Source organism: Drosophila busckii, chromosome 3R (assembly GCF_011750605.1).
Source record: "Drosophila busckii strain San Diego stock center, stock number 13000-0081.31 chromosome 3R, ASM1175060v1, whole genome shotgun sequence".
In the NCBI taxonomy this organism is placed as follows: Eukaryota; Metazoa; Arthropoda; class Insecta; order Diptera; family Drosophilidae; genus Drosophila; species Drosophila busckii.
Window position 1 is genome coordinate 5,750,593 of NC_046607.1, and position 26,352 is coordinate 5,776,944.

At 37.7% G+C, this 26,352-nt stretch overlaps 1 protein-coding gene and 1 long non-coding RNA gene across 17 annotated transcripts; one reads left to right on the forward strand and one right to left on the reverse strand.

Annotated features, from left to right (window-relative positions):
* Positions 1–713: 713 nt before the first annotated feature.
* Positions 714–25,929, forward strand: LOC108602843 (tropomyosin-2). Of its 16 annotated transcripts, none has more exons than XM_033293927.1 (10): positions 714–819; positions 2,899–3,052; positions 3,295–3,420; positions 13,851–13,984; positions 14,134–14,251; positions 18,620–18,690; positions 19,168–19,243; positions 19,405–19,467; positions 21,238–21,307; positions 23,314–24,154. In XM_033293927.1, exons 2-10 carry the CDS (start codon positions 2,939–2,941, stop codon positions 24,045–24,047), a joined length of 1,506 nt encoding a protein of 501 aa, XP_033149818.1. In that variant the 5' UTR covers positions 714–819; positions 2,899–2,938; the 3' UTR covers positions 24,048–24,154. The 16 variants fall into 16 exon arrangements, with proteins under 16 accessions (XP_033149818.1, XP_017846597.1, XP_017846591.2 ...); XM_017991108.1 differs by lacking the exon at positions 23,314–24,154 and adding an exon at positions 25,655–25,929 and having other exon boundaries at positions 715–819; XM_017991102.2 differs by lacking the exons at positions 14,134–14,251; positions 18,620–18,690; positions 23,314–24,154 and adding exons at positions 15,255–15,372; positions 17,942–18,012; positions 24,349–25,301 and having other exon boundaries at positions 715–819.
* On the reverse strand, positions 11,182–13,793 carry LOC108602845. The gene is made up of 2 exons (XR_001915268.1): positions 11,540–13,793; positions 11,182–11,467 (listed from the first exon to the last, which is right to left on the reverse strand). It is a non-coding gene; the product is annotated as an uncharacterized LOC108602845 (long non-coding RNA).
* Positions 25,930–26,352: the final 423 nt, after the last annotated feature.

A 26,352-nucleotide genomic window follows, 5' to 3' on the forward strand; every position in this document is an offset into this window, starting at 1 on the left:
TGACTTGTCTGAAAAGGGAGCGACATTTGTTAAATTTTGAAACAAAATTGTTTTTCGTTCACAGACGTGACGTTAAAAATTCTGTAAAAATACGCGCTAAACTGCAAAATTATATATATGTATGTTAGAATGTGAATAAAGATTTTGTTTTTTGGCATATCAATAACTGAAAATTAAAAATAGATGCAAAAAAATATTAAACAAAACTACAAATACATAGAGCTTAAAATACAGGGAAATTTCTACAAAAATGTAGGCAATACATGCAAAGAATTTTTGAATTCTAAACCAATACACATGCAGACAAAGCACAGGTGAAAGCATTTGATTTGAGAATGAGCAGAGAGCAGCGAAAGCGCCAGAACGTAGAAAGATTTTATTTTGATTTTGTTTTGCTCTTGTCTTTTTTTTATGCAGAATAAACGCTCGTAAATTGAGAGCGTTGCAGTTCCAAAATAAAGCACAACAACAACAACAACAGCAGCAGCAGAAAATTAAATTTGAGCGCGCAGCGATTTGTGTTGAGCATGCAAAATGCAGAGCAGCCAGCTGGGTAGAGCTGGTGAGCGACTTTGTCTTCGTGTTGCTTTTGCTTTTGCCCCAAAAGTATCCAACAGACACTTAAGCGCTCTCGCAGTCACACACACACACACACACACACACTCACACTCACACAAGCGCAGCGACGAAGCACGCACACAAATGCAAACAGCTTGAAATCGAAAAACAGCGAGCATCGAACGTCAACATATTGAATAAATATTTTCAGTTGAACATCACAATCCGTTCAAGTCGCGGATAACTCCGAATAAAAGTTTTGTAAGTAAAATACAAATGAAAAAATGTGTTAAACTAAATAGAAAAATGTACAAAAATTAAATAATACAAGTTCTTAATTATTTTTAAAAAATTCAAAACTTATTTAATGCTATTAAACAGTGTCAAGGATATTTATTCAAATGTATTACATAATCAAATGCTAATCTATGATTTTTCAATTCAAAACAAAAGTGCTGTGCTTGGGCTAACTAAAACCGCAGTAATTTTCAAAAATATTTCAAATATTTGGCACGTTTTAGTTTAGCGCTCAAATTGAGGTTATTGACAAGTTACTAATGTTAAAAGCAAAACCAATGTCTTTGACCATACTATGCAATAGTTTGCAAAAAGTAACCGCAAGCTCAAATCTAGAATTTCAATACAACGCAGCGGCAAATGCGAATTCAAAATACAAAATATTGTGCCTAAGCTTTTAGTGAAGTGACGTCAAGCTGTGTGATTGTTTTTTAATAAATATTGTTAAGAAAGGATACGTTTGTAGGCAAAAGAGAAAGAAGATTCTTGATTAATCTGCTAGCATTTTTACATATTTGTATCTTTGAAATACGATACAGCACTGCGAGCAGTAAGCAGTTGTTTGTATCTGAATTTTCTAAGAATTTCTGAAAAGAGCTTTTAGCCAAACGTATTAAGTAATATCCGTTTGTATAAGTATTAGAACATTTTCACATTCAACAGATGCCCAGCGGGTTTATTTTTAGCGCTGCGTTAAGAGTTCTTCGCTCAAGCTTTTGGCAGCTTTCAGTGTTGCCAGGGATACGCACAATTGTAGCTATATATACATATAGAAGACCCACATACTCTTTGCATATATAGTTTTAAAAATAGCTAAGCGAGAGCGATTTTATGTACAATACAAATGCTGCGATCCATGGATATTTGGAAATTAGACAATTCTGATATTTGTAGCAGGTTGAATTTCGCTAGAGCGCGAGCAAGACGTTGCCAAAGTAGGTGTGTGCTAAGAATTATATAAAATTATATAAAAGCCATAAATTTCATATCGAATATATATATGTATGTCATTGCCATTATTTATGTTGTTAATTTTATAAAATTCTATATGTTATTCTGCTGACTATACAAACATAATTCATTGTGTCACCTCGTTTCGATATACAATACACACAACACTTATAAAAACGCCCAAAATATTGTCCGTCCGTGCAGCGCACTCCCCAGTAGAAGAAAAAAATGTGCTGCATTTGGACTTTGTTCAAATAAAATATAAAAACAACAACAGCATGTTTACCCAAAAGCCCGAAGCTCACCTTAGCCGCCTCAGCCTGGCAACCCCCCATTGACACTTAGGAGCTGAAGTGTAAACAAATGTGTTAAAAATAAACCCATATGTAAGAAGCGTTATAATAAGAACCCGATCACGATGAGCACAAATTGCGGCCTTAACACAAAACACACCACACAAGTGACTCAATTAGTTTTCGCATTCCAGGCATGACAAATTCCCATGTTGGTCAAGTATCACTTTGCTGTTGGCCACACTCTCTCAAGAGAGAGAGAAAGACTTAAAGTGACTCAGCTTAACTTAACAGCTTCCTTTTATTATATACTCAAGCGCATATTTAAATGCTAAGCATTCCCAGGCGATCTATTTGTATGAGCTTAACAATTTTTATTTAATATTTAGCAAGCGTTTGTTGTTCAGTCTGCTGGTCAATCATCTTAACGTAAATCATTTAATGCAATGCTCAGCGTAGCGTAGCGCACGTTTTTCAACAATTTGTTTGTCCCCAAAATGTGAATTCTGGTTTGAGACTGGCCATGAGAACGCCGGCTTGACAGTTCAGTTGCCGCACTTGGTTATGCAGTACACATTGCGAGTAAAAAACCCATTAGAAACAACGAAGCTGTAAACATTTGTAAGCAGAGAAATTGTGTCAACGTTGGCTTAGAACAGAGCATAGCAAAGATTCCCAACTAGATCACTAGTTTAGCATTTTTAAGCCATAACTACAAATGCAAACAGTTTCACTTTCTTGGGCACTTATCACATAAATCTTAATTTATTGAATTGTAATTTTATTATTTTATTTGCAGTTTCTTTCGAGTGTGTAGTAAATAACAAAAACCAGCCACCATGGATGCCATCAAGAAGAAGATGCAAGCGATGAAAGTCGACAAGGATGGAGCGTTGGAACGTGCTCTCGTCTGCGAACAGGAGGCACGCGATGCCAACACTCGCGCCGAGAAGGTAAGCACTCAACCATGCCCCACTAAACTCCCCCGCCCCACCCCCATTGCACCCCCTGGTGCACGCATTTACGCACCAACTACAACGAGAGCGAAAACAAATTTGTTGTTACAAAAAACATAATTCATGGCTGTTAACTTGTTAACACACATGCAATCGCAATCGCATTGAAATGCAATTAAACTCTAGTATTTATCTAATGCATGCATCTTTGTTTGTTTTTCTTGCACACACACATGTAGGCCGAGGAGGAGGCTCGCCAGCTGCAAAAGAAAATCCAGACCGTTGAGAACGAGCTGGATCAGACCCAGGAAGCTCTCACCCTTGTCACTGGCAAGTTGGAGGAGAAGAACAAGGCTCTACAGAATGTAAGTACATTGCATTTATTTTTATAATTAGCGTAGTGTTAAGATAGAACAATTTGTTAGAGAAATTTTAAATCTACAAATATCAATCAATAAATCAGAATAAATATATGTATAATTTTTATAAAAATAATTCCATCGATTGCAAAGTTTTAAATTCAATCTCGTATTTCAAATATATATTTTTCATAAAAAAGAATTCCAAAGAATATGTAAAGTTCAAAATTTCATAGTTAGGTCAAAACATTATATGCAGCATTAAAGTTTATTTAAAGAAGTATATATAGTTTTCAAAAAATGTTAAGATAATTTTTAAGAATACTTAAATTTAATGTGTTTGCTCTATGCAAGCCATAAATCTGTCTAAGCCTTAGAATGCAAGAAATACACTTGAAATCAATACTAGGTAGACATAACTATAAAATCAAAATGTGTATATAGCACAGTCTTTATGGTGACAGCTAAATGGCAACGAAATGGAGCAGTGGGTGAGGGGGTGGGGAAATCTATGCCAGCTGTTTGCTGTTACCAATTTCATGCTTCTGATACGTGATGCTGCTAATTTGCCAGTCCAAACATAAAATGTTTGGTGGGGGTATGGGAAGTGTTTTTGTAAATTCCAGTCGAAAGTTTGAAAATAAAATTTTTAAACAATAGGCAACTGCCGCGCAGCAACAAAAAAAAGCGATGTTTTTTTTGTTGTTTGCTGTTGGCAACGCCTTGAGCATGGGGCGCTATTTTTAAATTCGTATCTGCAGGCATTTGAAAATGGCTTTTGGCCAAGTGTGAGTCGACTGCATGCGTGTGTGAGCGGGCAATATCAAATAACGCAAAAGCAGAGAAAAATCTTTATTTTTCGCTCGCGAAAATTGTTGTTGCTTTTCCTATTGTACAGTACTAAGAAATACTGAAATAGCGCCTCGTATTTAGTATTTAGCACATTTTTTTCAACGATTTTGTTCGGTGGCCGTTCGCTGTCTGGTTGCGTTATTCAAGCGTATATTGAAGAAAATTGTACATTTCATTAGATTTTTTGTTTGATTTGCTATTTTTTATTTTTGGTACATTATTGTCGTGCGAGTTGCGAAAGTATTTCAAGGACGCTTTTCTTTCAAAATTGCCAGTTGGCAGATTTTCAAAAATGTTGCGTGTCCACAGGTAACGAGCGTGCTATCTATATATTTATTATCAGCGGCGAGAACATAAATAAATAAATTTAAATCACTTGACAAATTATAACGGCCTTTCATTATCAAGTTTATGCTGGCTTGTAACGCAAACTAAATCAACAATGAGTTGAGTAATACGGCAAATACGATAAAACAAAAGATAGAGAGCGAGTCAAAGCAATTAAAGCGAGTACAAATGAAATTAACAGGAAAACTCACCAAACAAAACGCAGCTGCTGAGAGCTGCAAATCTAAGAAAGAGAGTGAGAGAGCGGGAGCGAGAGTAGTGGGCGTTGAGGCTACATTCACCACTTCCCCTCTACTTCTCCATTGATTGTAGTGCATCACACACATACAGTTGCACATATGCTGCTGACTCACTTATACATAGATATATACTTATGTGCCTGACTTGGTAGGGGGCCGCAGCCGCTCCCACAACAACAACAACAACAACAACAGCATTAGATCTGCCATAGAGAGCGAGAGAGCGCTGTGGTGTTCGTGGTGGAGAACAAGCCCGTTGAGCGCATGGCCACAAAAATGATCGCATAGCCCGCACACCACTTTCAAGTACAACACCAGCTGCCATCGCCGCACGCGCCGCATAATTATAATAAATTCGTTTAAATGCAAAACATATATAAAATAAAATAAATCAATTCAATTCATCAATTAAATTATGATTAAAATCACTATATTTATTTAACAAGTCGTAAATAAAATTTTAGTGATTTCTAATTACATAAATTAAGCCAAAAGCGAAATCTGAATAAAAGACCGCTACAAGTACATCATCATCATCAAGAACAACAACAATAACAACAACAACAGCAAGCCAAGAACGCAATTGACGTCTTTGCAATAACGTGTAGCGGAAGTTGGCCAGAATTTAAATTTTCCCTTTGCTAATTTCAATGCGCGTTTGAAATTTGAAAAAAGAGATACACACAAACAAACGTTTATATATGTATAATATATTAAATCATCATTAAAAATAGAAAAGGCTACAACTAACGGTACTATGCTCACAGCTGTTTGAGTAATTACAATAAAAAGCCAGCGATTCACGCAAAAAAAAAATTAAAGCAAACAGAAACAATAGAGCATAACCCATAGTTAATAATATGTACGAGAAAGCATTAACAATAGGAACTTCAAAAGTTAATAATGCATATGAGTGGCAAAAAGTGAGTTATAGCAAAAATCACGCAGCGGCAACGCAACAACAGTCAACAGTCAAAACAAAACAACAAAAACCCAGTAAAACTATTATAAGCGGTGCAAAAAATGCAACAAAAACGCATATTGAAAATAAACCGTCAACAACAACAACAACACCACAGACAATACCAACAACTGCAATAAAAGCAGATACTACAGTGTTAGCGGCTACGTTTAAAAAGAACTTTGGGAACACAGCTCGTCGTCAAACACTTGCTCATCAGATTAAAAGAGCACATCGTCATTTATTGACAAGTGGTGGCAACGATAAGCAACCACCAAAACAACAACAACGTAATAAAAAACAAAAAAGTATATTAAACCCTTAGCAAATTTCAAATGCGCTCTGCAAGCGCGCCTTTGATTTATTCATGCAATCGGTATACCACCTCATCTTGTCGATAAAATACCAAATGGTTAAATTATGTATCGACAAGATGAGGTGGTGGCCGGTGAATAGCAGTTTAGTTGCAGCACTGCAACGTGATTTAATAATATTTATTTTTAAGTAACAACAACACCTGCAACAAAGAAGCAAGGAAAACCTGCCAAGAGTCCTAAAGACTTTTCGAAACAAAAAAGTGATAATCAAAAACAAAAGCAAAAGAAGCAGCAGGTGAAGCAACAACAACAACGCAAACGTGGCAACTCTGGCATACAATCGGAATTGTCTTCGCGTTGGTGTTCCATCGAGGAACAATTGAATGTGCTTGATAATCTGCTACACTACGATGAGCAAACGGAATTCTACATAGCAGAGCTTTACGAGAAATATCAGCAGCAGCTGCTCTGCGAGCCCGACTGCGAGTCCTCTGTGTGCAGCTCAGACATTTGCAGCTGGAGCGACTACGAACTGGATATGTCGCACAACAACAGCGCCGATGACGATGCACTCTCCAGCACCAGCGGTGCGGGCAGCAGTAGTCACAGCCACACTAACAATTCATCACCGCTTGTGCCAGCCTCACTAAAGCGTCGCGGTCATCAACACCATCCACGCTTTGCCGGCACACGGCGGCCCAATGTACCAAACGTCCAAGAAATACTAGCCGCCCTCTATCGTGGCGACTCCAAAGGCGTGCTGTCCAAAGTGCGCGGCGAGGTAGTCGAGCCCGAACCAGAACCAGAGCCCACTGCTGTGTCTAGTCGCAGTACACTCAGCTTGCCTTTGAGTGAATCGGTGACAAATTCCTTGGGCAGCAACAGTCCCACGCCCACCGATGACAGCAGTATGCTGGATGATGTTACTACAACGCCAGCCACAGCCGCAGCAGACGCTGCTGCAGCCGGCAGTGAACAACAGGCTGTTCCCACAGGCAAAAAGAAGAAAAAGCGCGACAAGGGCGAAAAATCTGACAAGGACAAGGACAAATCTGAGCGCAAAAAGAAATCTTCATCATCATCTGGCAAACGGGAACGCAGCAAGCGCCAATCCGCTGCTGGTGTCATGGAAGCCAGCAGCGATAGCATGGCCACAGATCTAAGTGCAGGCGCCATTGATGAAGGAATTGTGTTAAATGCTGAAGATGATGACACACAGTCCGCCGAGTGGGCCTCGCTACGCTGCACCAGTGAAGCTGCTGAAGTAGTCGCCGAGCGTGAGGTGCGCCGCAACAAGGGCCGTTGTGCCGATTATCCGGGTCTGGCTTTTGGGCGCTCCATCTTCAGTTCAGACACAATGATGAAGTTCAACATCATACGCAACGAACTGCATAACATCATGAATACGCAACTGAAGCGGGTAATTAATGGTTTTTGGGTGCAAAGGGGCAATCATATACATCTCTCTTTTTACTAATCATATTTCTGTATTTCTCTTTAAGCCACCGTTGCGGTTGCCACCGCACAGCGTTTTAGCCAAAGCAACAATAGCCCGAAAAGTTTGGTTAGGTTTGCCTTTGCTAGACCCAACATCTATTCTATCTATGAGTGCTCCAATTTTGTGTGCTCTTTTTGCAAAAAACAAGCAAAAGAAACATATGTACGTACATTTGTATATACAATATGTACTTTGCACATTTCAAAGCGATTACGTCGTCGTCGTCGTCGTCGTTGTCTTCGCTGCTTCTTTGCAGCTCGCAGCAGAATTTCGTTTCTTCTTTAACCCTTTGTTGACCTGCTGTAGTCTTAACGCAACCAAATCGCTTGTCATTGCAATAACTCAAGACTCGTTGAAATCTTGACCCAATTGACGCTTAACAGTTAAGAAGGTTTTCTTTGCTAGACTTACATATACATATGCGTATGCATATATGGGTTAAGCGCATTGCTCAGCGCAAAACTATTTCAGCTGTTTAGCTAACAAACACACATCAATTTATTAGTTTAGTGGCAATTGTTTAATTAGTTGCGCAATCGCGAAATTTACATCTGACACACTGCTACTCAGTTAACGGTATCTACTGGACACCTGTTGCACACTCTCTCATGTTGCGCGCTAGTCGCTCTTAAATGCTACAATTAGCTTTTTGCACACCCCCACACACACACACACGTACTTGTGTGCATTGACTTACATATAAGCTCACAATTGATTTAGTTAAACTCTCGTGTGTGCGCTTAGTCAATAGTCAGTCCATAAAAAGCAACAGTTGGCTAACAGCAGCTAAATGCTGCACAATATAAATACTAAATACTAAATATGGCAGCTAAAAGCATAAAAACGTTTTTGGTACTCGCAAACGTTCTGTTGTTGCCTGGCCAATTATTATTATTATTTTTTTTATTAAATTAAATGTATTCTCGCTGCACACACACACGTTTGTGTTCGCTACGCGTGCTTGCTGCCAATGACCTTCGCACAATACATTCATAGTATGTGTATGTGCAAGCAATGCCCCCCCACTTGGGCTGTGTGGCACTGACGTTTACTTTTAATTTCTTTTCAATGCCGCTTGGCCAAAAATGGTCAGTCAGGCGCGCGCACATTCAATTAAAATTAACCAGCCATTGTCAATCGCTTGTATTATCAGCAATTATGTCATTAGCCAAATACAAAGTGCTTACGACACTTGTTGCTTGCTGCCTCTCCACCTGCCTATCGATATCTTGCTATCGATATTAAGCAACCCCCGGGAACACTTGTTTTTGCAACAGCAACTGATTAGTCATTCCCTTTTTTTTGTGTGTTTGCTATTGGCATGTCTGATAAACCACCCGGCTTTATTCGCCGTATGCTGTATTTATACCATTATCTTGCTTTTTTGTCAGCAGGGAGAGTTTGGGCGGTTCCTCATTCGTACAGGTATTCGTTAGCTTACTCATTTCCATTGTCAGCCGGGCAAATTGATGATTGTGTGGCCGTTTGAATTTTTGCATAACATTATTTGCATTGGAGAGAGAGAAAGAAACAAAAATCTCAAATATTTCTTGACTAATTAATGCAAACAACAACAAACATGACTGAAGTTTTAGCGGCTTTAACAGGTTTTCCAGTGGGAAAGCCGCATATAAACCTGCTAACGCATTCACACTCACGCACACACCCATTTCATCCACTCACTGGAATCTTTCGCATACAACATTTGTCTCTTTTACTCAGAGTATAAGTTGTGTTAAGGTTGTGCATAAAGTTTCGCTCCTTGTGTCGTCACAAAATCAAATGAAATTCACAATTTTTAAATTATCAACATGACCAAAATATGTTGGCTTCTACTCGAATTGAGTAAATAAGCAGATAATATAAGCTTTAGTCAGCATTTGTCATTTATGCCCATGTAGGGTGAAGCTGTGACGTCATGTTCTCTTGCTAGTTTACTCTCTCGCTGTCGCTCGACACTCGTCGCTTCTCTGTCACCCTTGGCTTAGCTATCTCTGTCGCACAACATAATTAAGCCATGCAAAGTGTTTTAGCGGTTCATTTCCAGTTACGTACTCACAAACGTCAGTCGCAGTCTTAGTCTCGCATCGTTTTCTGTGTTCCGTCTCTCGTGTGTGCCGTTTGTGTGTAGATGACTACAATTAATAAGAAATATTAAAAGTATTTAATCATATTATAAATATTGTGCATTAAGTGCGCCTAAATATTGAAGGCTTTGCACGCAATTGAAAAATAAAATACACGACGACAGCAAACCAGTAGAAGAAGAGAAAAAGCAGTAGAAGAGAAAGAAAGAAAAAAACCGGTGGTTGCGCATACTTTTTTGTCTGTGTGTGTCGTCGTTGTCGCTTCGCTCGTTCGCTCGTTCGTTCGTTCCGTTCTACGTGCGTGTGTTGGTGGTTTAAAATTTTTGTAAATTTTAAATAAATTTTGGTGCTGCCATACAGAAGAAAATTGTAAATCGGGCAATAGCCATAATACAAGTGCTCTTCAGTGCCCCATAACTGCCGCCTATAAAAGTATCTCTCAACTGCCTAGCGGCCACTGCCAACGCAAAGTTCAAGTGTAAACACTTATTAAACACCCACAACTGCAACAACAACAAGTACAAAAATGACGACCAGCATTCCACAAGGTACACTTTTGGATGTACTGAAGAAGAAAATGCGCCAGACCAAAGAAGAAATGGAAAAGTATAAAGATGAATGCGAGGAATTCCACAAGCGCCTGCAGCTCGAAGTTGTTCGACGTGAAGAAGTAAGCACTCGCAGGATATATTTAATACAAGAAATTAATTTCCAAAATGCTGCTACATTTGGTATACGATTCAGTTTTTTTCGCATTAAAAGAAACACCATCAGAATATCAGAGAACGCAGCACAGCAGCGGGGCACTCAGATAGGCAGTAGTAGCAATGCCAACGTTTCCAATGCAAATACATACAAACAAGCGCACACACATAGAGGCACACAGATATGTTTGCTCTCTCTCGCTCGCTCGCTGGCTCTCTCTCTCAGTGCGCTCTTGCGTTTGTTTCTCTTGGAACTTGTGTTGTTTTGTTCCTCGTCGGTTTTCCTGTCACTGTGGGCTCAACTTTGAAGCTACATATCTTTTGTTATTAACGAATTTAAAATTTGTTATTTGTCTTTGTGCAGTCGGTTACAGGGTGCTTCTGTTTTAGTTTCTAACTGTTGTTATCTTTTGTGAACAAATTCATTCACCTTTCCCAAAAAAAAAATGTTACATACACATATATGCAACAACTATCAAAGGTTGTTTGTCTTATCGCTTGACAGCGCAGAGACATAGAATAACATTAGCATATCTTGTATGCTCTCTATTTATAAAATTTACATAAGCTGGCGCAAAAGCATAAGCAGTAGGTGAACGAAAAAAAAAAATAGAAAGAACTTTAGAAAGATTCATTTAGTGCTTTCTCAACGACACCAAAACCGGCTCTATCGCCCTCTCGCTTCCTCTTGCCGCACATCTATCAGTTGCTGAAAAGCCACATCGTTTATCTAGCAGTGTTCTAAATTCGATTAATTATGATTTTTACGCCAGGGCCATCAATAAATGGTTTTTCTTTTGTTGTTCTTGTTGTTCATTTTTGGCGTAAGCCTTAACCCACCACCATTACATTTGATGTGTGCTTAATTCGATTCTAATTAGACAATTGTGCGAGCTCGAGAAATGTGTAGGGCCTCAACATTTGTATGTGTGCGTGTGTGTGAAATCAGAGTTTACTCGCTATGACAACATTCATTGTTGACGTCATTTTACGCTCAGTGCTTGAAGGGGAGCCAAAGTTGAAGTGCAGGGCCCACTGCTAACAAGTCTAAAACAAATTAAAAACCATGTTTACTTTTTATATGCACTTACAACATTTTTTATAGTTCATATACCACACCTCTAAATACATTTTATATTCCATACCGTAGTACAAATGGTCTGCGCCGTTAGTTTAAAATTATTTCGCTTGCATTTTTCCACGATTTTCGTTGTTATGTGTGATTGACATTTAGTTCCAACCCTCACTATTTAGACAAAAGCTTAAAACAATAAATAATGTGCCTCATTGTTTACTATTTTGTGTTTTAGACAATGCTTTCAATGTCATTTGCGTGGCCCAGTCCAGTCAACGTTTTCATCACATCCTCTGCCCCCACCCCCTCTTTATCGCCCCACCCCCCAGCAGTTAGCACATGTCTGTCATGCAATCAAACACTGATAATTTCAATGCCTTCATATTGTGACAAATTGGTTTTGATTTGTGTGCGTTTTGCTCTCACTCGAGTCTTCAATGTGTGTGTGTGTGTGTGTGTAATTTCAAAATTTAAGAGATTAGAACACCATAACTTAGCTGAGAGTCTTGCGCGCTCTATTTCTGCTTGAGAGAGCGCCGCTACTGCTTAACACAAGATTAAAGTGTTTATATGAATTATGTATCTTAGTTCATAATTAAAAATGCATCACATAAAAACATTTAAAACACACCCTACGCACTCAAACGTAGCCGACTGTCTTTTGTTTCAGTTGTTTTATTTTTGTTGCCATGACAATACAAAATGTGAAAAACATAAAATTTATATTCAAAGGTGTGTGTGGTGTGTTTGTGACTAAGCTGTTAACAATTTTTTGTACAATTTCTTACTCATGGCCTTTACTACTTTGTTATTATTTATTTGTCTTAAAATTGTTGCATTTTGCCGGTAATTTTTCATAAATTCCACAACACACTAAAACCTAAACTGGTTCCTTGGCTGTGGCCTTTAACTTAACTTTTGGGCCTGCCTTTTAATCTTCAATACATTTTTGTTAATGAGTTCAAAAGCAAAAGAGCAAAAATATTTTGCTTACTTCTTTTTCTCTCAACACACACACACACAGCAGATTGGAGTCTGCCCCAAGCGGCGACTCCCGCTATTTTTAAACGAAAAACGAAACTCAAGCTCAAGCACAATTTTTGTTTTTTGTGTGTGTGCGTGTGTTTTTTTTTTCTTGCTTGTGCTTGTTGGTCTTTATTTTTGTTATAGCTGCTGCTTCATCAACGGTTTTGTTATTTGACTTTCGTGTGTGCTTGGAAAGCTACGCGGCTCCAGCGAGGCCCCCAACCCCGCCGCCCCCTATTTGAAATGCTTTTTATCGTTAAGCTCACACATGTGTGTGTGTGAGTGTGTGTGTTTTGTATGCTGCCCGCTGTTTGTTTGGACGATGACGTAAGCCGAGCGAGCGGGTGGCGGCGGTGTCGGCGGCATGATATGTACATATCTACATACATTTGGTTCCAATTCATAATCACACGATATTTTAACGAGTGTTTGTCGTGTGTTCTAAGCCTCACTTTTGTCAGTGATGTTTATAAGTGTACATCATACAAATATGGCCACCCTGTCTTGTCCACCGGTTGTTGCCTGCCTTGTCCAAATTGTGTGGCCGCTTTTGGTCAAAAGTCGTTTGCTTTTTAAGCCATTTTTGGGCGTGTGCCTGCCTGTGCACACTTTTAATTCATTTTCGCTTTTTAAATGTTTTACTGCTTCCCCTTCTCCCTCGCACTTTCTGTAATAGGCAATAGCTTCAATCGCGTCAATGTCAAATATTTATTTATTCTGTTTTGGAAAATTCTTTATCCATATGTTTAATTGTTGTTATGGGAAGATGTCGCTTTTCAAATGTGCTGTTGTGCTGCTTATAAAGTTTATAAGGTTGTTTTATTTAATGCTGATGACGTAATGCGCTTTTGTTTGTTGTTGCCTATTTCTTGGGGCCAAGTGCCGTTCTACACACAAATTTGACTCGTCAGCGATACGTCCGTCAATAATTGGCCGAAAATATTGTTAGGCTTCTTAGCATTATCGATTACACATGCAGTCCCAAGGGCCTCCTGTTAAGTAAACTGGCTAAAACGCTCTGGCAAAACGCAAAGGTGCAAAACAAAATATTTATTTTCAGATGGAATTCAAGCTGCGGTCGGCTCAACATTAATTTAGTTAAATACTTATAGTTTATAATGGGGGAGTTTTGTAATAAGAGAGCGCATTAGAAGTTCAGAAATATTAATCGTATACCAATCGTAGCACATTTTATATTCAAGTGTATTTCTTAGCATTTACTTAGTTAGTTAATTAAGCATTAAATTAAATTAAGTATTTATTATATATATGTATGCGGTTTGTTATATTGTCATGTTCGTCTACGAACATTGAATATTTGTTTTATAGGCTGAATCTGAGGTCGCTGCATTGAACCGTCGCATTCAATTGCTCGAAGAAGACTTGGAACGCTCTGAGGAGCGTTTGGGTTCCGCCACAGCCAAGCTGTCGGAAGCTTCTCAAGCCGCTGATGAGAGCGAACGGTTAGTACCAAATTTTTACCTAAATTTACTATTTATATGTCATTTTAATTATGTATAACTATATAAGCCTTACAGTCTACCAATTGCAACTTTAAGTATCAAGTTATTATTACTCTTATATATATGAAAAATTGCTTTTTGAAATTTAGGATACGAAAAGCGCTTGAAAATCGCACAAATATGGAAGATGACAAAGTAGCTCTCTTGGAGAATCAATTAGCACAAGCAAAATTAATTGCAGAAGAAGCTGATAAGAAATATGAAGAGGTATAATTATGAACGTATATCTCTTTCAAAACTCTCAGGGCATTAGGGTTACTAGGGCTTTTAGACGTTTTCATTTCGTCGTTTTCTTTTACAGTCTTTACATATTTTATTGAGGTTAGGTGCGTCGTCAACATTACCGTTACTAATTAGGTTGTGGGTATATTAAACTGCGCTCTCTTACAAACTCCAAACAAAAAACAGTATTAATTAAGTTAAGTTAAGTTTTATAAACAATTTTTGTAAACAGCTAGCTATTAAGCCTCAACACGGACCGCAGCCAACTGGAACTGGAAATGGATTTATATATATACAAATTATGTTAAATCGATATATTGTATATGTTTATATGGCATGATTTAAGCTTATAGTAGTCTCTTAGGCTGTGGCTGTCACACAGTTTTGTATTGTACTTAGTACAGAGCTTAAACAATGCTTTGCAGCGGTTTTTGAATCAATGAACTATTTATTTAACACTATAGTTTGCATTAAATAATTAAAATGATATCTGGTTGAATGTAAATGTCTCATACCCAACACAAAGCACTGTTTTAGCTTTTTGTAGTATTGTAATATGTTTATTGTTTATTATTGAATTCTCAACTGTAAACTCAACAAGCAACAACAAATTCTTATTTCTTTTTGCAACAACAAAATATCAAAATCACTAAAATCCAAACCAAAATCCAAAACAACCAACAACACAAATTTGTTCGTATCTTATCCGTGTGCACCTTCTACGAATCCTCTGTTTGTCATAACAACAACAACAACAACAACAACTACTACTACAACAATACACCAACTTTCAACACCAATGTGGATGCGATGACGTCGAATGATTCACGATTAACCAACTTCTATCTATTGGGGGGCTGTACCAACCAAATTAAATGGCATTATCATCGATATAACAACTTGGTCACTGTCTTCTATGGGCTTGGATTGCAACGAAAATCTAAATGAAAACACCATATGCATATATATTATATGTATGTATATGCAGTGCTCGCAAGATTCTTGAGAATCGCGCCCTTGCCGATGAAGAACGCATGGACGCTCTTGAGAATCAGCTGAAGGAAGCTCGTTTCCTTGCTGAGGAGGCTGACAAGAAATACGATGAGGTGCAGCTAAATACCAATTTAATTAATTTAAGCAATAATAACAACAACAGTAACAGTAAATCTAATGATCAAAACAAAATAACAACATCAACTACTACAACGTCCAACAACAACAATAATAACGCAATTAGTACTGCTGCTGCTGTTGTTGGTGAAACTTCAACAATGTCCTCCACCACTTCATCGACAACACACAACGAACAGAACAATAATGCCGCAAACACTGCAACTAATGATACTTGATCTGTTGCTGATTCTTATGCCAAATGATATATGAAAAAAACTTAATGCTAAAATCCAACCTATGTATGGATATAAACTCTGTTTGGCAGAGCATATTTGGCACAGAAATCAGTAGCAGATAATGCCTGGTGCTGTTATTGTACTACAACTTGTGCTAGTTAATGATGATGATGATAATGAAATTGATGATGATAGAGCAGCTATAGCTATATAGAATTTGATATGCTGGCATGCCGCTGCCTTAGCCGCCCGTTTAATATAAAATTATGATAAAAAAAAAACTAAAAAAAAAAATATATCACAACATATGTCACTATTATTCTTGTATTAGTTCATCAATTTGTATTTATGTATATATGTATGTATACTGAATTCATATGCAAATAATTTCAATGTAACATTTGAACAAAGCTCTTGAGAAATTAAAAAAAACTTTATAAATTTTGTAGCTTTATATGTGTATAGAGTATAAATGTTAAGCAATCCACAATATGAATTGTAAGTGTACTCAAAGTGCAGTGAAAGCAAAAAGGCAAAATTCTAAAACATATCTAAAATTGTAAATTGTCTTGTTTAAAAAAATCAATTATTATTATATCAAAATGTCCAATTTATGATTTATACTTTGTTTATTTTTGTAAAAATTGCATTAGCATAATTTATGTGTAAAGCGTAAACAAATTCTAAATGATACATAAGTATTGCAACTAAGCAACTTATATACAACTAACTAATTAAACTATATTGAATTATAAACTATTTCATGCAATAAAGTTGATAACAACAATAATATATATGGTATATAATGGAGCATAAACATTTAGTTTCTACTATGGAGTTGTGCAGTTTGTGAAAGGGTTTGAAGCTTGGAGTGTTGTACATTAGAAACTTAGGCATAGGTGTTAGACTTTTAATCCATCTACAACTTTTACAGGTTACTCGCTGTGTCGATTATTATGTCGATGTGTTTGCGCACGTCAACAGAATTGGCTAAATAAAGCTTTTTATTGATAAACTGCGATAGGCGATAAGCTATAGCTACAGCTAACTGACTGTTGCCTGCCTATCTTATTCTGCAGAAAGTCTGTGTGAAAAGCAAATGAAAAACATGACTGATAAGCCAAGCATGAGGTGGTTCCCTCACACTCTCTCTCGCTCTCTAACTGGAAATCAATAGGCAGTCAGCCTTAATTTGTATAGTTACCGCAAAAAGTTTGTCATGACATAAGCGTTTAAAATAATATTACAAAACTTTTGGATGAATCAAGCAAGCAAATATATATTTTGACCTAAGCAAATGCCAAGCTTACATACTTATGCGTGTGTGTGTGTGCGCGCGTGTAACGCCGCCATACTCAAGGTCTCTCTCTTCAGCATGACACACAAACTCTCTCTCTCTCTTTCGCTGACTCTCATCGTGAGTCATGCTTACTCTCTTAGCAGTAGCCAAACTTCGTGGCCTTTGGAGATGCGTTTTGCATTTATTGCGCTCATAATTTATGCAAGCTTATCAGTCGGACTTGGCTTTGCAATGCAGTCAGTGATTCATTTTGGCATCAAGTCGAGACTACGTGTGTTTAATAATTTGCATACTCGTCACCTGGCCTGGTCAGCAGGAAATTCAGTTTTGGCTGACGTATAATTAAAATCCATAGATGTCACATATCCAAAATTCCACATTCCAGCTATAGACATATTTGGATAACGTCAATTTCATTAGCTTACGCACAAAAGCTGCTTGTTTTGCATATTATGCTGGCAATTTGACTTTTGCTTCCGTTTCAAAACGAAAGTCATAACAATTTTAGGGCATTAATATAATTTCCTCTAGGGAATGGTTTTGCTTTACTATTAAGCACATTGCCAATCTTTAGTTTCCTTTATGCTTTTTATTACTCTCTGCTAATGTACAACAGCAACAAGTCAGAATTTATTCCAGCTACATAACTCTGTAGGCGCCTCTAGCCAATTGAGTACACTTTCAATAAATATACAAGGCTTAACGTAGCTTCAAAAATTAGACACCTAAGAAAAATAAGCACAAGTTGTCAAGTACCATCATCATCATCAACCAAACAAACAAACAAATCATAAACTTAAACTTATCAAAAACTTAAAAGACACTAACTAACATTAAAATCCCGAAAAGACTAAAAAGTGTTGACCCAATTAATCCAACTAAACTTAATTGTTCGTGTTCAAATCTTTGTACATACTTATTATGACATTTTATAAACTTTAACGTAATTTCTATGTTCTCTGTGTACACAACAACAAAATCACATACAACACACATATGTATTAAATACATTGATAAAAATGAAAGGTTGCCCGTAAATTGGCCATGGTTGAAGCTGATTTGGAGCGTGCCGAAGAACGTGCCGAACAGGGTGAAAAGTACGTTTAAATAAAAGTTTTCTTTAAAAACAAATTGTTTATTCGCATAGTTAAATGTTGCGTCCAATGCTTAAGAATTGTTGTGCCTAAAAAACAAAAAAAAACCAAATACAATGTGAATATAATTGTAAGTTTTTTTTAATGCTGCAGCGCTGTTAACTAACAGTAGGCCTGCTACCTAACCTCAACTTTTTGAAATGTTATTTTATCTTAGCTAGCTAGCTTTTCAAACATAAACAATTGGCAAAAAATGTGAATATAATGCACTGAAAATTTATCAAACGCATATTTGTACATATAATATTTATTGTTGTATTTAACGAGCATGTTAATTAGTTTACAGTTATGCTCCTTCACATATGCACAACATATTCACATTTTTAGTCCAAGCCGCCAATTTACAATTGACAACGCAACTAATGAACATTTTTCGTTTTTTTATGCTAACCTTACCCCCCGCCCCACAAAAAAATATAAACAAATTGCTGTTGTTATTGCTATTTGTGTTATTGCCGCTCTAATACTTTGCCCCGCCCGCCTGCCTGCCTGTCTGCCTTTGCCTTAAATGTCCTGTTCGCCTGGCTGACCTTTGATGTCACATCAAAAGGTGGCCAGAAAACTTGTGCTCATGGAACAGGATCTGGAGCGTTCCGAAGAGAAGGTTGAGCTTAGCGAAAGGTTTGTTTGTGCCAATACTAACAGCACTATTTGTTTTTCTTTTTCTTGTGTAGTCCAATTCAATTATTTACGCAATAAATATGCCAAAATATTTATCTATAATTTGCATACACAAATACCTTGAACAAAATCTCCAATCCAATCTCTCATTGCCCGCAAGGCACTCAAAACCGTTTTCAACACGAACAAAAGTGAAATCGTTTTTGGATGTGTTGCTAACAACAATTGCGGCTATTATTATAAGAAAAAAAGCAAAAAAAATGTTAACTATACCGTTGGACAGTCATAATCTCTGCCAACACCTACAGAGAGCGGCTAAGATTCGAAAGTAAAGTGTCAACCATAAATGGAGTTTTGTTTGCTTTGCGTTTAAAATTGAATTCGACTACTGCATGTGAATCTTTTAATTGTTTTGCTGCCAACATTTGCCACTAACTATTGCCAAACTATGTAACTAATGTTATTAATATTTTATAGCAAAATTGTGGAGCTTGAGGAGGAGCTGCGCGTTGTTGGCAACAACTTGAAGTCCCTGGAAGTCTCTGAGGAGAAGGTCAGTATGCTTTACTTTTCTTTCAACAATCATCATCATCATCAAATGTATTTCTCTCATCATACAACAACAAAAATATATATTTAAATATTTAATTAATGTATGTACTTCCCCAACCAATCGTAACAACTCTTTTGAAAACAACAACAACAATAAAATAGGCCAACCAACGTGAGGAAGAGTACAAGAACCAAATCAAGACCCTGAACACTCGTCTAAAGGAGGTAGTTACATTCAAAAGTTTTGCTTTCAAAAGCAAAAGGAGTTTCCCCAGATCTATGGAACCAGCCAGCGATATTTTCTATGTTTACTTTTTATTGTTGTTGTTTATGTTTGGTTTCGTTTATATAAACTGAGTGCTCAGGACTCGCTCAAAGCGCAAAATGATTATAAAATGTCTACCGGACATAGTAACCCTCTCAAGCCTTAAATCAATTTTATTTGCTCTTTACTAATTTATATATTTTATTGTTTATTTTCATATTTATGTTAACACATGCTCTGATTTTATGTTGCTGAACAATAATTATTTTTATATGTTTACGCACTGGAAAAAACAAACGACTTGCTCTTGCTCCCGCCACGCCGCATGCCACAAAAATAATTGCTACCTTTTTTGTTTATGCTAACAATTAATATTGCCAACAACAACACCACACAATAAATTTATAGGCAACACAAAAAGAAGAAACCTTTGAAACGCAAATCAAGGTTTTGGATCATTCCTTGAAAGAGGTATACGCTCAATTCAATATTATAAGCAAATAGAGTTAAGAACTGTGTGGTCTCTGGTGTTGGTAACTGCTTTAACCCGCTTACTTAATATTTAAGCTTGTGTTACAAAACAAAAAAGAAAATATTAAATTGCACAAAATGTTATTCTCAATTTTAAATTAATTGTACATAGTCGTAAATTGATATTTCGACAATTGATATTTTCTTTTTTAAATCAATCGCAATCGCAATTGCCCAAACGTTTTGAGAATAATACATTAAACATCGAACTGAAAGTATATCAATATAGCGGTAAAATGCCATGGCAAGTATTTTCTAATTAAATGTATGAGTGTGTGTACATGTTTAATTCTAAAATTGAAAACAACCTTTTGTGCATTGATTTGCAAAATCAGATCAGCGACACTGCTTTGTAGTAGCAACTGTACCAGTGTATCTCTTATACGGTAGATATTTTATAGTAAATGCACAAATACTATTTACTACATACTTTATATATTTACTTTTTACACACACACATGCACACAATTACATACAGTTAATGCCGCCATAAGCACTGCACTGATAACTGATATTGATATACCAAAAATACTTTGTTGTATATTTCTCGACGTTTAGGCACGCGAAAATCACAAATTTTTTGAACAGGAGCTCATACAATTCAAATTAAATGTAGAAACTGTAAGTCGCCATGACTTTTGCCAAGATATATTAATACAGTATATCTAATTGCCAATCTCTAATGAAATGACAAACCAAAAATAATTTTAACAGCATTTCAAACCAATATTTATTTATATGCAGTGACTGCGTAGCGTGTCTCGTACAGAAATTTTTGTAGTTCTACCAAGTATTGTCTACACCTCTGCCCGTAATATTGTTTAATTTAAAATCAATCCAAGACACTTGTCTAAAATATATTGTAAGCCAAGATTGTGTGCATTTATTTTTTATCAGTTTTGCTATGTTGTTTATTGAATGTTATTTACTTTATCATTTCACAAATCATTTTAAGTGTTGATTTAACTAATTCATAAGCCATCATCAAAGACTAAAATAAACTTTTGCTGGTTTTGGTAGTAAATTTTGGGAAGCTTCTTTTATATTATGTACTTAGTACTGTAACAAATTACAACTCAAAAGCTATTGAAATGTAAAGCGGCTCTTTCAACAGCTTTTGAGCATGCAAGTCAATGGGTTAGCCCCACTTGACTTTTCGTATAACCATTTTACTAATATAACATTCTTTTTCCCCAAAGGCTGAGGCTCGCGCTGAATTCGCTGAACGCTCCGTTCAGAAATTGCAGAAGGAAGTCGACAGGCTCGAAGGTATGTCCGTTAAAGAATTCTTTAGTATTTTACTGAGACTTTAAATCAATTAGCAAGCGTTAGTTGTTAGTTAAAAGTAAATTGTAGTAGTACAAAAATAAAAGTTTTAGCAATTTGATTATTTAAAAAATATATATGAATAGCTTACATTTATTATAATTTTTTATATATACTAAGTAGGCGCAAAATTAAATTCCTATTCTGAATCCATATGTTAGTCAATTTTGTATTGTAATTTATAATTTCGTACCTCAATTAATGTATTTTATTTTATTATTTTCATATGATTTTGTTCGTTGTTGTGCTTAACCAATAAATAAAAACCAATGCTGCTTTACCCGCTCACTCGCTCGCTCGTCCGCCCGCCTGCGCCCGCCCACCAAATCATCCTATTGTTTTTGTTTTTGCATGCTGTGTTAAACAATAAACAATTACACACACTCAGATGATTTGTTGAACGAACGCGGCAAGAACAAACTGCTGCAGGAGGAAATGGAAGCCACCTTACATGATATACAAAACATGTAAACATATAATTTGCTTATGTAAATTAACTAAACTGCCTGCTTTGACGTCAATACAGAAAACTGGCGCTTTCCATATTATAATGATAGAAACACACACACACACCTACACACACAAACATAAAGACATACTACATACAGTGAGGACAACGCCAAGTGTCTTCCACGCAGATTGTTAGAGAGATAAAGAGAGTCAATGCCAATATAAAAATACACTCTAAAACAAAAAAACTAAAAAAAATATAAAAGTAATGCTTAAAATGCTTAAGCGATGTACTCAAAGAAAAGCAGTCAAGAAAGTAAACAATCAAACAAACAAATGAATTGAAATGAAATCAACATGTATTGTTCAACTTTATCACAAGTGCATTCCCCCAATTGTAACATTCATTCACTATAATATATTACAAAACTTTCAATCTTTCCAAGCAGTGCAAACAGTTCTGCGTTGCAAAGATGGCGGCACTTTAAACAATTTCGATGCTTTACAACACTGTTGCAATATTTTGTTTTTGATAACATTAAAACTATATAGTTTGTCATGCTGTTGGATTTAGCAATTCCATATTTTGATTTAAAACACTTGTAGAATGACAATTGACATAATTTTCAAATTAGTTTCTATTTTGATGTAGAGTAAAAGATGTGGAAAATTAGTAAACAGTTTATACGAATATATAAATGTATTTTTGTCGCCAGCTTAACTACTGTATTAATTATGCTAATTTTAAAATGATTGTTTATACAAATATTTAAACAAAACGTTGTGTAATATTTGCTTACTTTTAAGTTGCCACGCCTATTATTTAAACAAACAAATACATTCAAAAGCAAATACATTCTACTTTACAAAACAACAAATGCACATCATTCCAATTTTCGAAGCAAGCTACACACACAAATTAGACCGTGCCTAACACCAATTTACGTAAACATTAATTTACTATTTAAATAAATGAAAAATACAAAAATCAAAACCTTAAAACAAACCAACAAATCTCTTCGCTGTCTGTCTAAAAACAAACTTCTTGCCCTAGAGAGCAAACAAAAAAACAAAAAATGTTACAACAAATTATAATGAACATAATTAACGATTGAATTATTTACGATTTACATAAATTAATTATTTATATTTTAAAAATATATGCATATAAATATATTACATACCATAAAAATCAAATGCTGCTGCAATTGCACAAATAAAGTATTTCTTTCAACAATAACAACAAATCAACAACAACAATTCAACACATCGACATTGTGTGTGTTTTTGTAGCCCTCGTCGTCGTCGTCGTCGTCATCGTCTGTTTAAGCCAACTGTTATCCTATTTGTACCCAGAATTGGCCACGCGGAGCAAACCACGTTTAATAGCCAAAGCAATCATCTGTAATCTGTAATATAATTTCTTTTTACTCAACTGACTAACCTATGAAACAACTACTCCACTTCATCCACACCAACCACACACCTCTGCAACTTAGACGAGACCATCAATGAGAAAGAGCATTATGCGCTCATTGGCGACAGCTTGGACTTTACATTCGTCGAGATGATGGGCATGGAGCCGTTCTATAACGATCGCTATCCCAAGCCGCCTACGCCAGAGCTCACCGAAGAGGAGATTGCTGCCAGAGATGCGGAGCTTGCTCGCAAGGCTGCCGCAGCCGAAGCCGCAGCTGCAAGAGCTGCTGCAGCTGAGGGCGCTGCTGAAGGCGCTGAGGGTGCAGCTGTCGAGGGCGCACCCGAGGGCGCAGTTGAAGGCGAAGCGGCTGCGGCAGTTGCTGAGCCAGTGAAAGAACCAACTCCACCACCACCACCACCACCGCCACCATTCGATTACAATATTGATTTGCCACCAGAGGGTGCTGAGGTGCCTTATGTGAAGAATTTCGATCCCAACGACGTTGTGGCTGCTCCTGCGCCAGCAGAGGGTGAAGCTGCAGCTCCCGCTGAGGGCGCTCCAGAGGGTGCAGCGCCAGCAGAAGGCGCCCCGCCAGCTGACGGAGCTGCTCCTGCTGCTGAGGGAGCCGCTCCAGCTGAGGGTGCGGCCCCAGCTGAGGGAGCCGCTCCAGCTGCTGATGCTCCAGCCGCCGATGCCGCAGCCCCCGCTGCCGATGCTGCAGCCCCTCCAGCTGCTGATGCTGCACCTGCTGCCGAAGCTGCACCTGCTCCAGAGGCAGCACCTGCTCCGGCTGCTGAAGCGCCGCCCGCATAAAGGAAACTTTCGAGCCGGCTGTGAAATATCAATAGACAATTGTTCTCTGATCAAAATGGATCTCGTTGCTGCACAAATAAAACCAAAAATATGAATCTGAACTTTAATAGCCTTAACCAGCAATCCTTTGTATACGCACTAATCCTCTGATCCTAGAATATTATTTCTTATTTTAAGTTTGCTTAGTTTTGCTTTTGCTTCATTTCACGCCTTTCTCTCTCTATCTCAAACTCTCCTTCAACTGCTTTTAATGCTCATTCACTGCCCACATCGCTACATTCGCATTTCGCAAACATCTCAGACGAGATAATCGCCGAAAAAGAACGTTACTGCCACATCGGCGACAGTCTCGACGAAGCCTTCGTCGATATGGTCAAGGGCCTGGAACCATTCTGGACAGTGCGCAATCCGCGTCCACACACGCCCACGCCAACGCCCGAAGAGTTGGCGGCCAGGGAGGAGGCACGACTTGCAGCAGAGGCGGCCGCTGAAGCTGCTGCCGCTGCAGCTGCAGAAAGCGGAGAAGGCGCCGCTGAAGGTGCCGTTGAAGGTGCTGAGCCAGGCGCACCAGGAGAGCCAGCAGCGGCTAAGGAACCCACACCACCACCAAAGGAACCAACTCCGCCGCCACCACCCCCACCACCATTTGATTACAACATCGATTTGCCACCAGAGGGCGCTGAGGTGCCATTCGTGAAGAACTATGAGGCACCACCACCCGGCTCTGAGCCAGAGCCAGAGCAAGCACCTGAGGAGGTTGCTCCTGCTGCTGCTGCTGATGGCGCCGCACCAGCCGCTGAAGGCGCTGCACCAGCTGCTGAAGGTGATGCGCCAGCTGCTGAGGCTGCGCCCGCTGCTGAAGGCACTGAGCCTGCCGCTGCTGCAGCAGAGGTGGCTGCTCCGGCTCCTGCTGCAGAGGAAGCCGCTCCAGCTCCTGCTGAAGCACCAGCAGCTGAAGCGCCTGCAGCGGAGGCAGCTGCTCCTCCGGCTGAAGGCGAGGCACCACCAGCGTAAATCAACGACAATACGACAACTCGAATCCGAACTCATCCGATACGACCTGAAACTGAAACGTTCTGCTATGCTAGACACTAATCCTGCTACTCACAGCTGCCACAAAACGCTGCCCTGCTTTTAATTATAGTTTAATGAAGCACGTTTTAGCAAACAAATATTTATGATTTGACATTTATTAAAAACAAAATGATGTTAACCGCAGCATTGCGAAAACCAAACGCGCTTAACTGGCTGTAATCATTTTATGGTTTTTTTTTTTTGCTTTTGTTTTTGCTCTTGGCTCGTTTGCACTTTTATTTTTATTCAAATTTAACAGCTAGCAATGCACTCAACGCTGCTTTGGAGCTTAAACTTCCAGTATACGGATGCAATCTCCAAATAAAACAAAACTAAAACTTATTATTTAGTTGGGGTAATTATTATTATTTGATTTATTTATGTTTTCAATTTCAATGTGAAGAAGTCTTTTGTGCAGGTTTTATGAGTCTTTGTCGATTTGTTTTTTTTTGTGTGTATTTATTATATTATTTATTTATTAATTTGTTTTTATTGCAATCTTTTGCGTTCTCTTATGTTTTCACAACAAACAGACGACCTTGTCTTGGAGAAGGAGCGCTACAAGGATATTGGCGACGATCTCGATACCGCCTTTGTCGAGCTCATCCTCAAGGAATAAGCGCTGCACACCTGCCCGCCAAACCGAAAGAGCTGCACCCAGAATCTATCGATCTATCATTTGTTATCGTAGCATATTTGTAGGCGCACTTTATATCGTATCTTGCTTGCAATTTTGAGATTATCTTTGTGTGTATCCGTAGATTTTGAGTAAAGCTTTGATTAAATCATTTATTTATGTTTGTGACAATCGCATTGTGTATTTGTTTCAACTCAAAACATTTTATTTATTATTTGTAATCAAGAACTATGCAATAAACTAAAAAATCTATTTAAAATGTTTGCGTCTTTCAATATTTTCCATTGTAACATTTGTAGATGAAGTCAGCAGGGGCAAAGAGAAGTACAAAACGATTGCCCAAGAGCTGGAGTATGCCGATCTCAATAACTATTAAGCAATGCGGACGACCCAACAACAACAGCAAATGCAGCCCAAGATTTACAAAATGGAAGTCTGAGATCGAATTGGACGTCCAGATACAAAACATTCTAATTAAGCATTCCCCAATTAATTTAATAATGTACAACTAAAGTAAAGCAAATTTTTAGCAATAATATATTAACGAAGTGTAAAGTGTAAACTGCCCAAATACATTCATATAATCCGAACTAC

Bases quoted from the DNA above. Each gene is read 5' to 3' on its own strand.
- LOC108602843 (XM_017991099.1), top strand. From the start codon at position 5,714: ATGTACGAGAAAGCATTAACAATAGGAACTTCAAAAGTTAATAATGCA. The intron at 6,123-6,319 runs GTATATTAAACC...TTTATTTTTAAG, and splicing joins ACGTAATAAAAAACAAAAAA to TAACAACAACACCTGCAACA. The intron at 19,244-19,404 runs GTCAGTATGCTT...ACAATAAAATAG, and splicing joins TGGAAGTCTCTGAGGAGAAG to GCCAACCAACGTGAGGAAGA.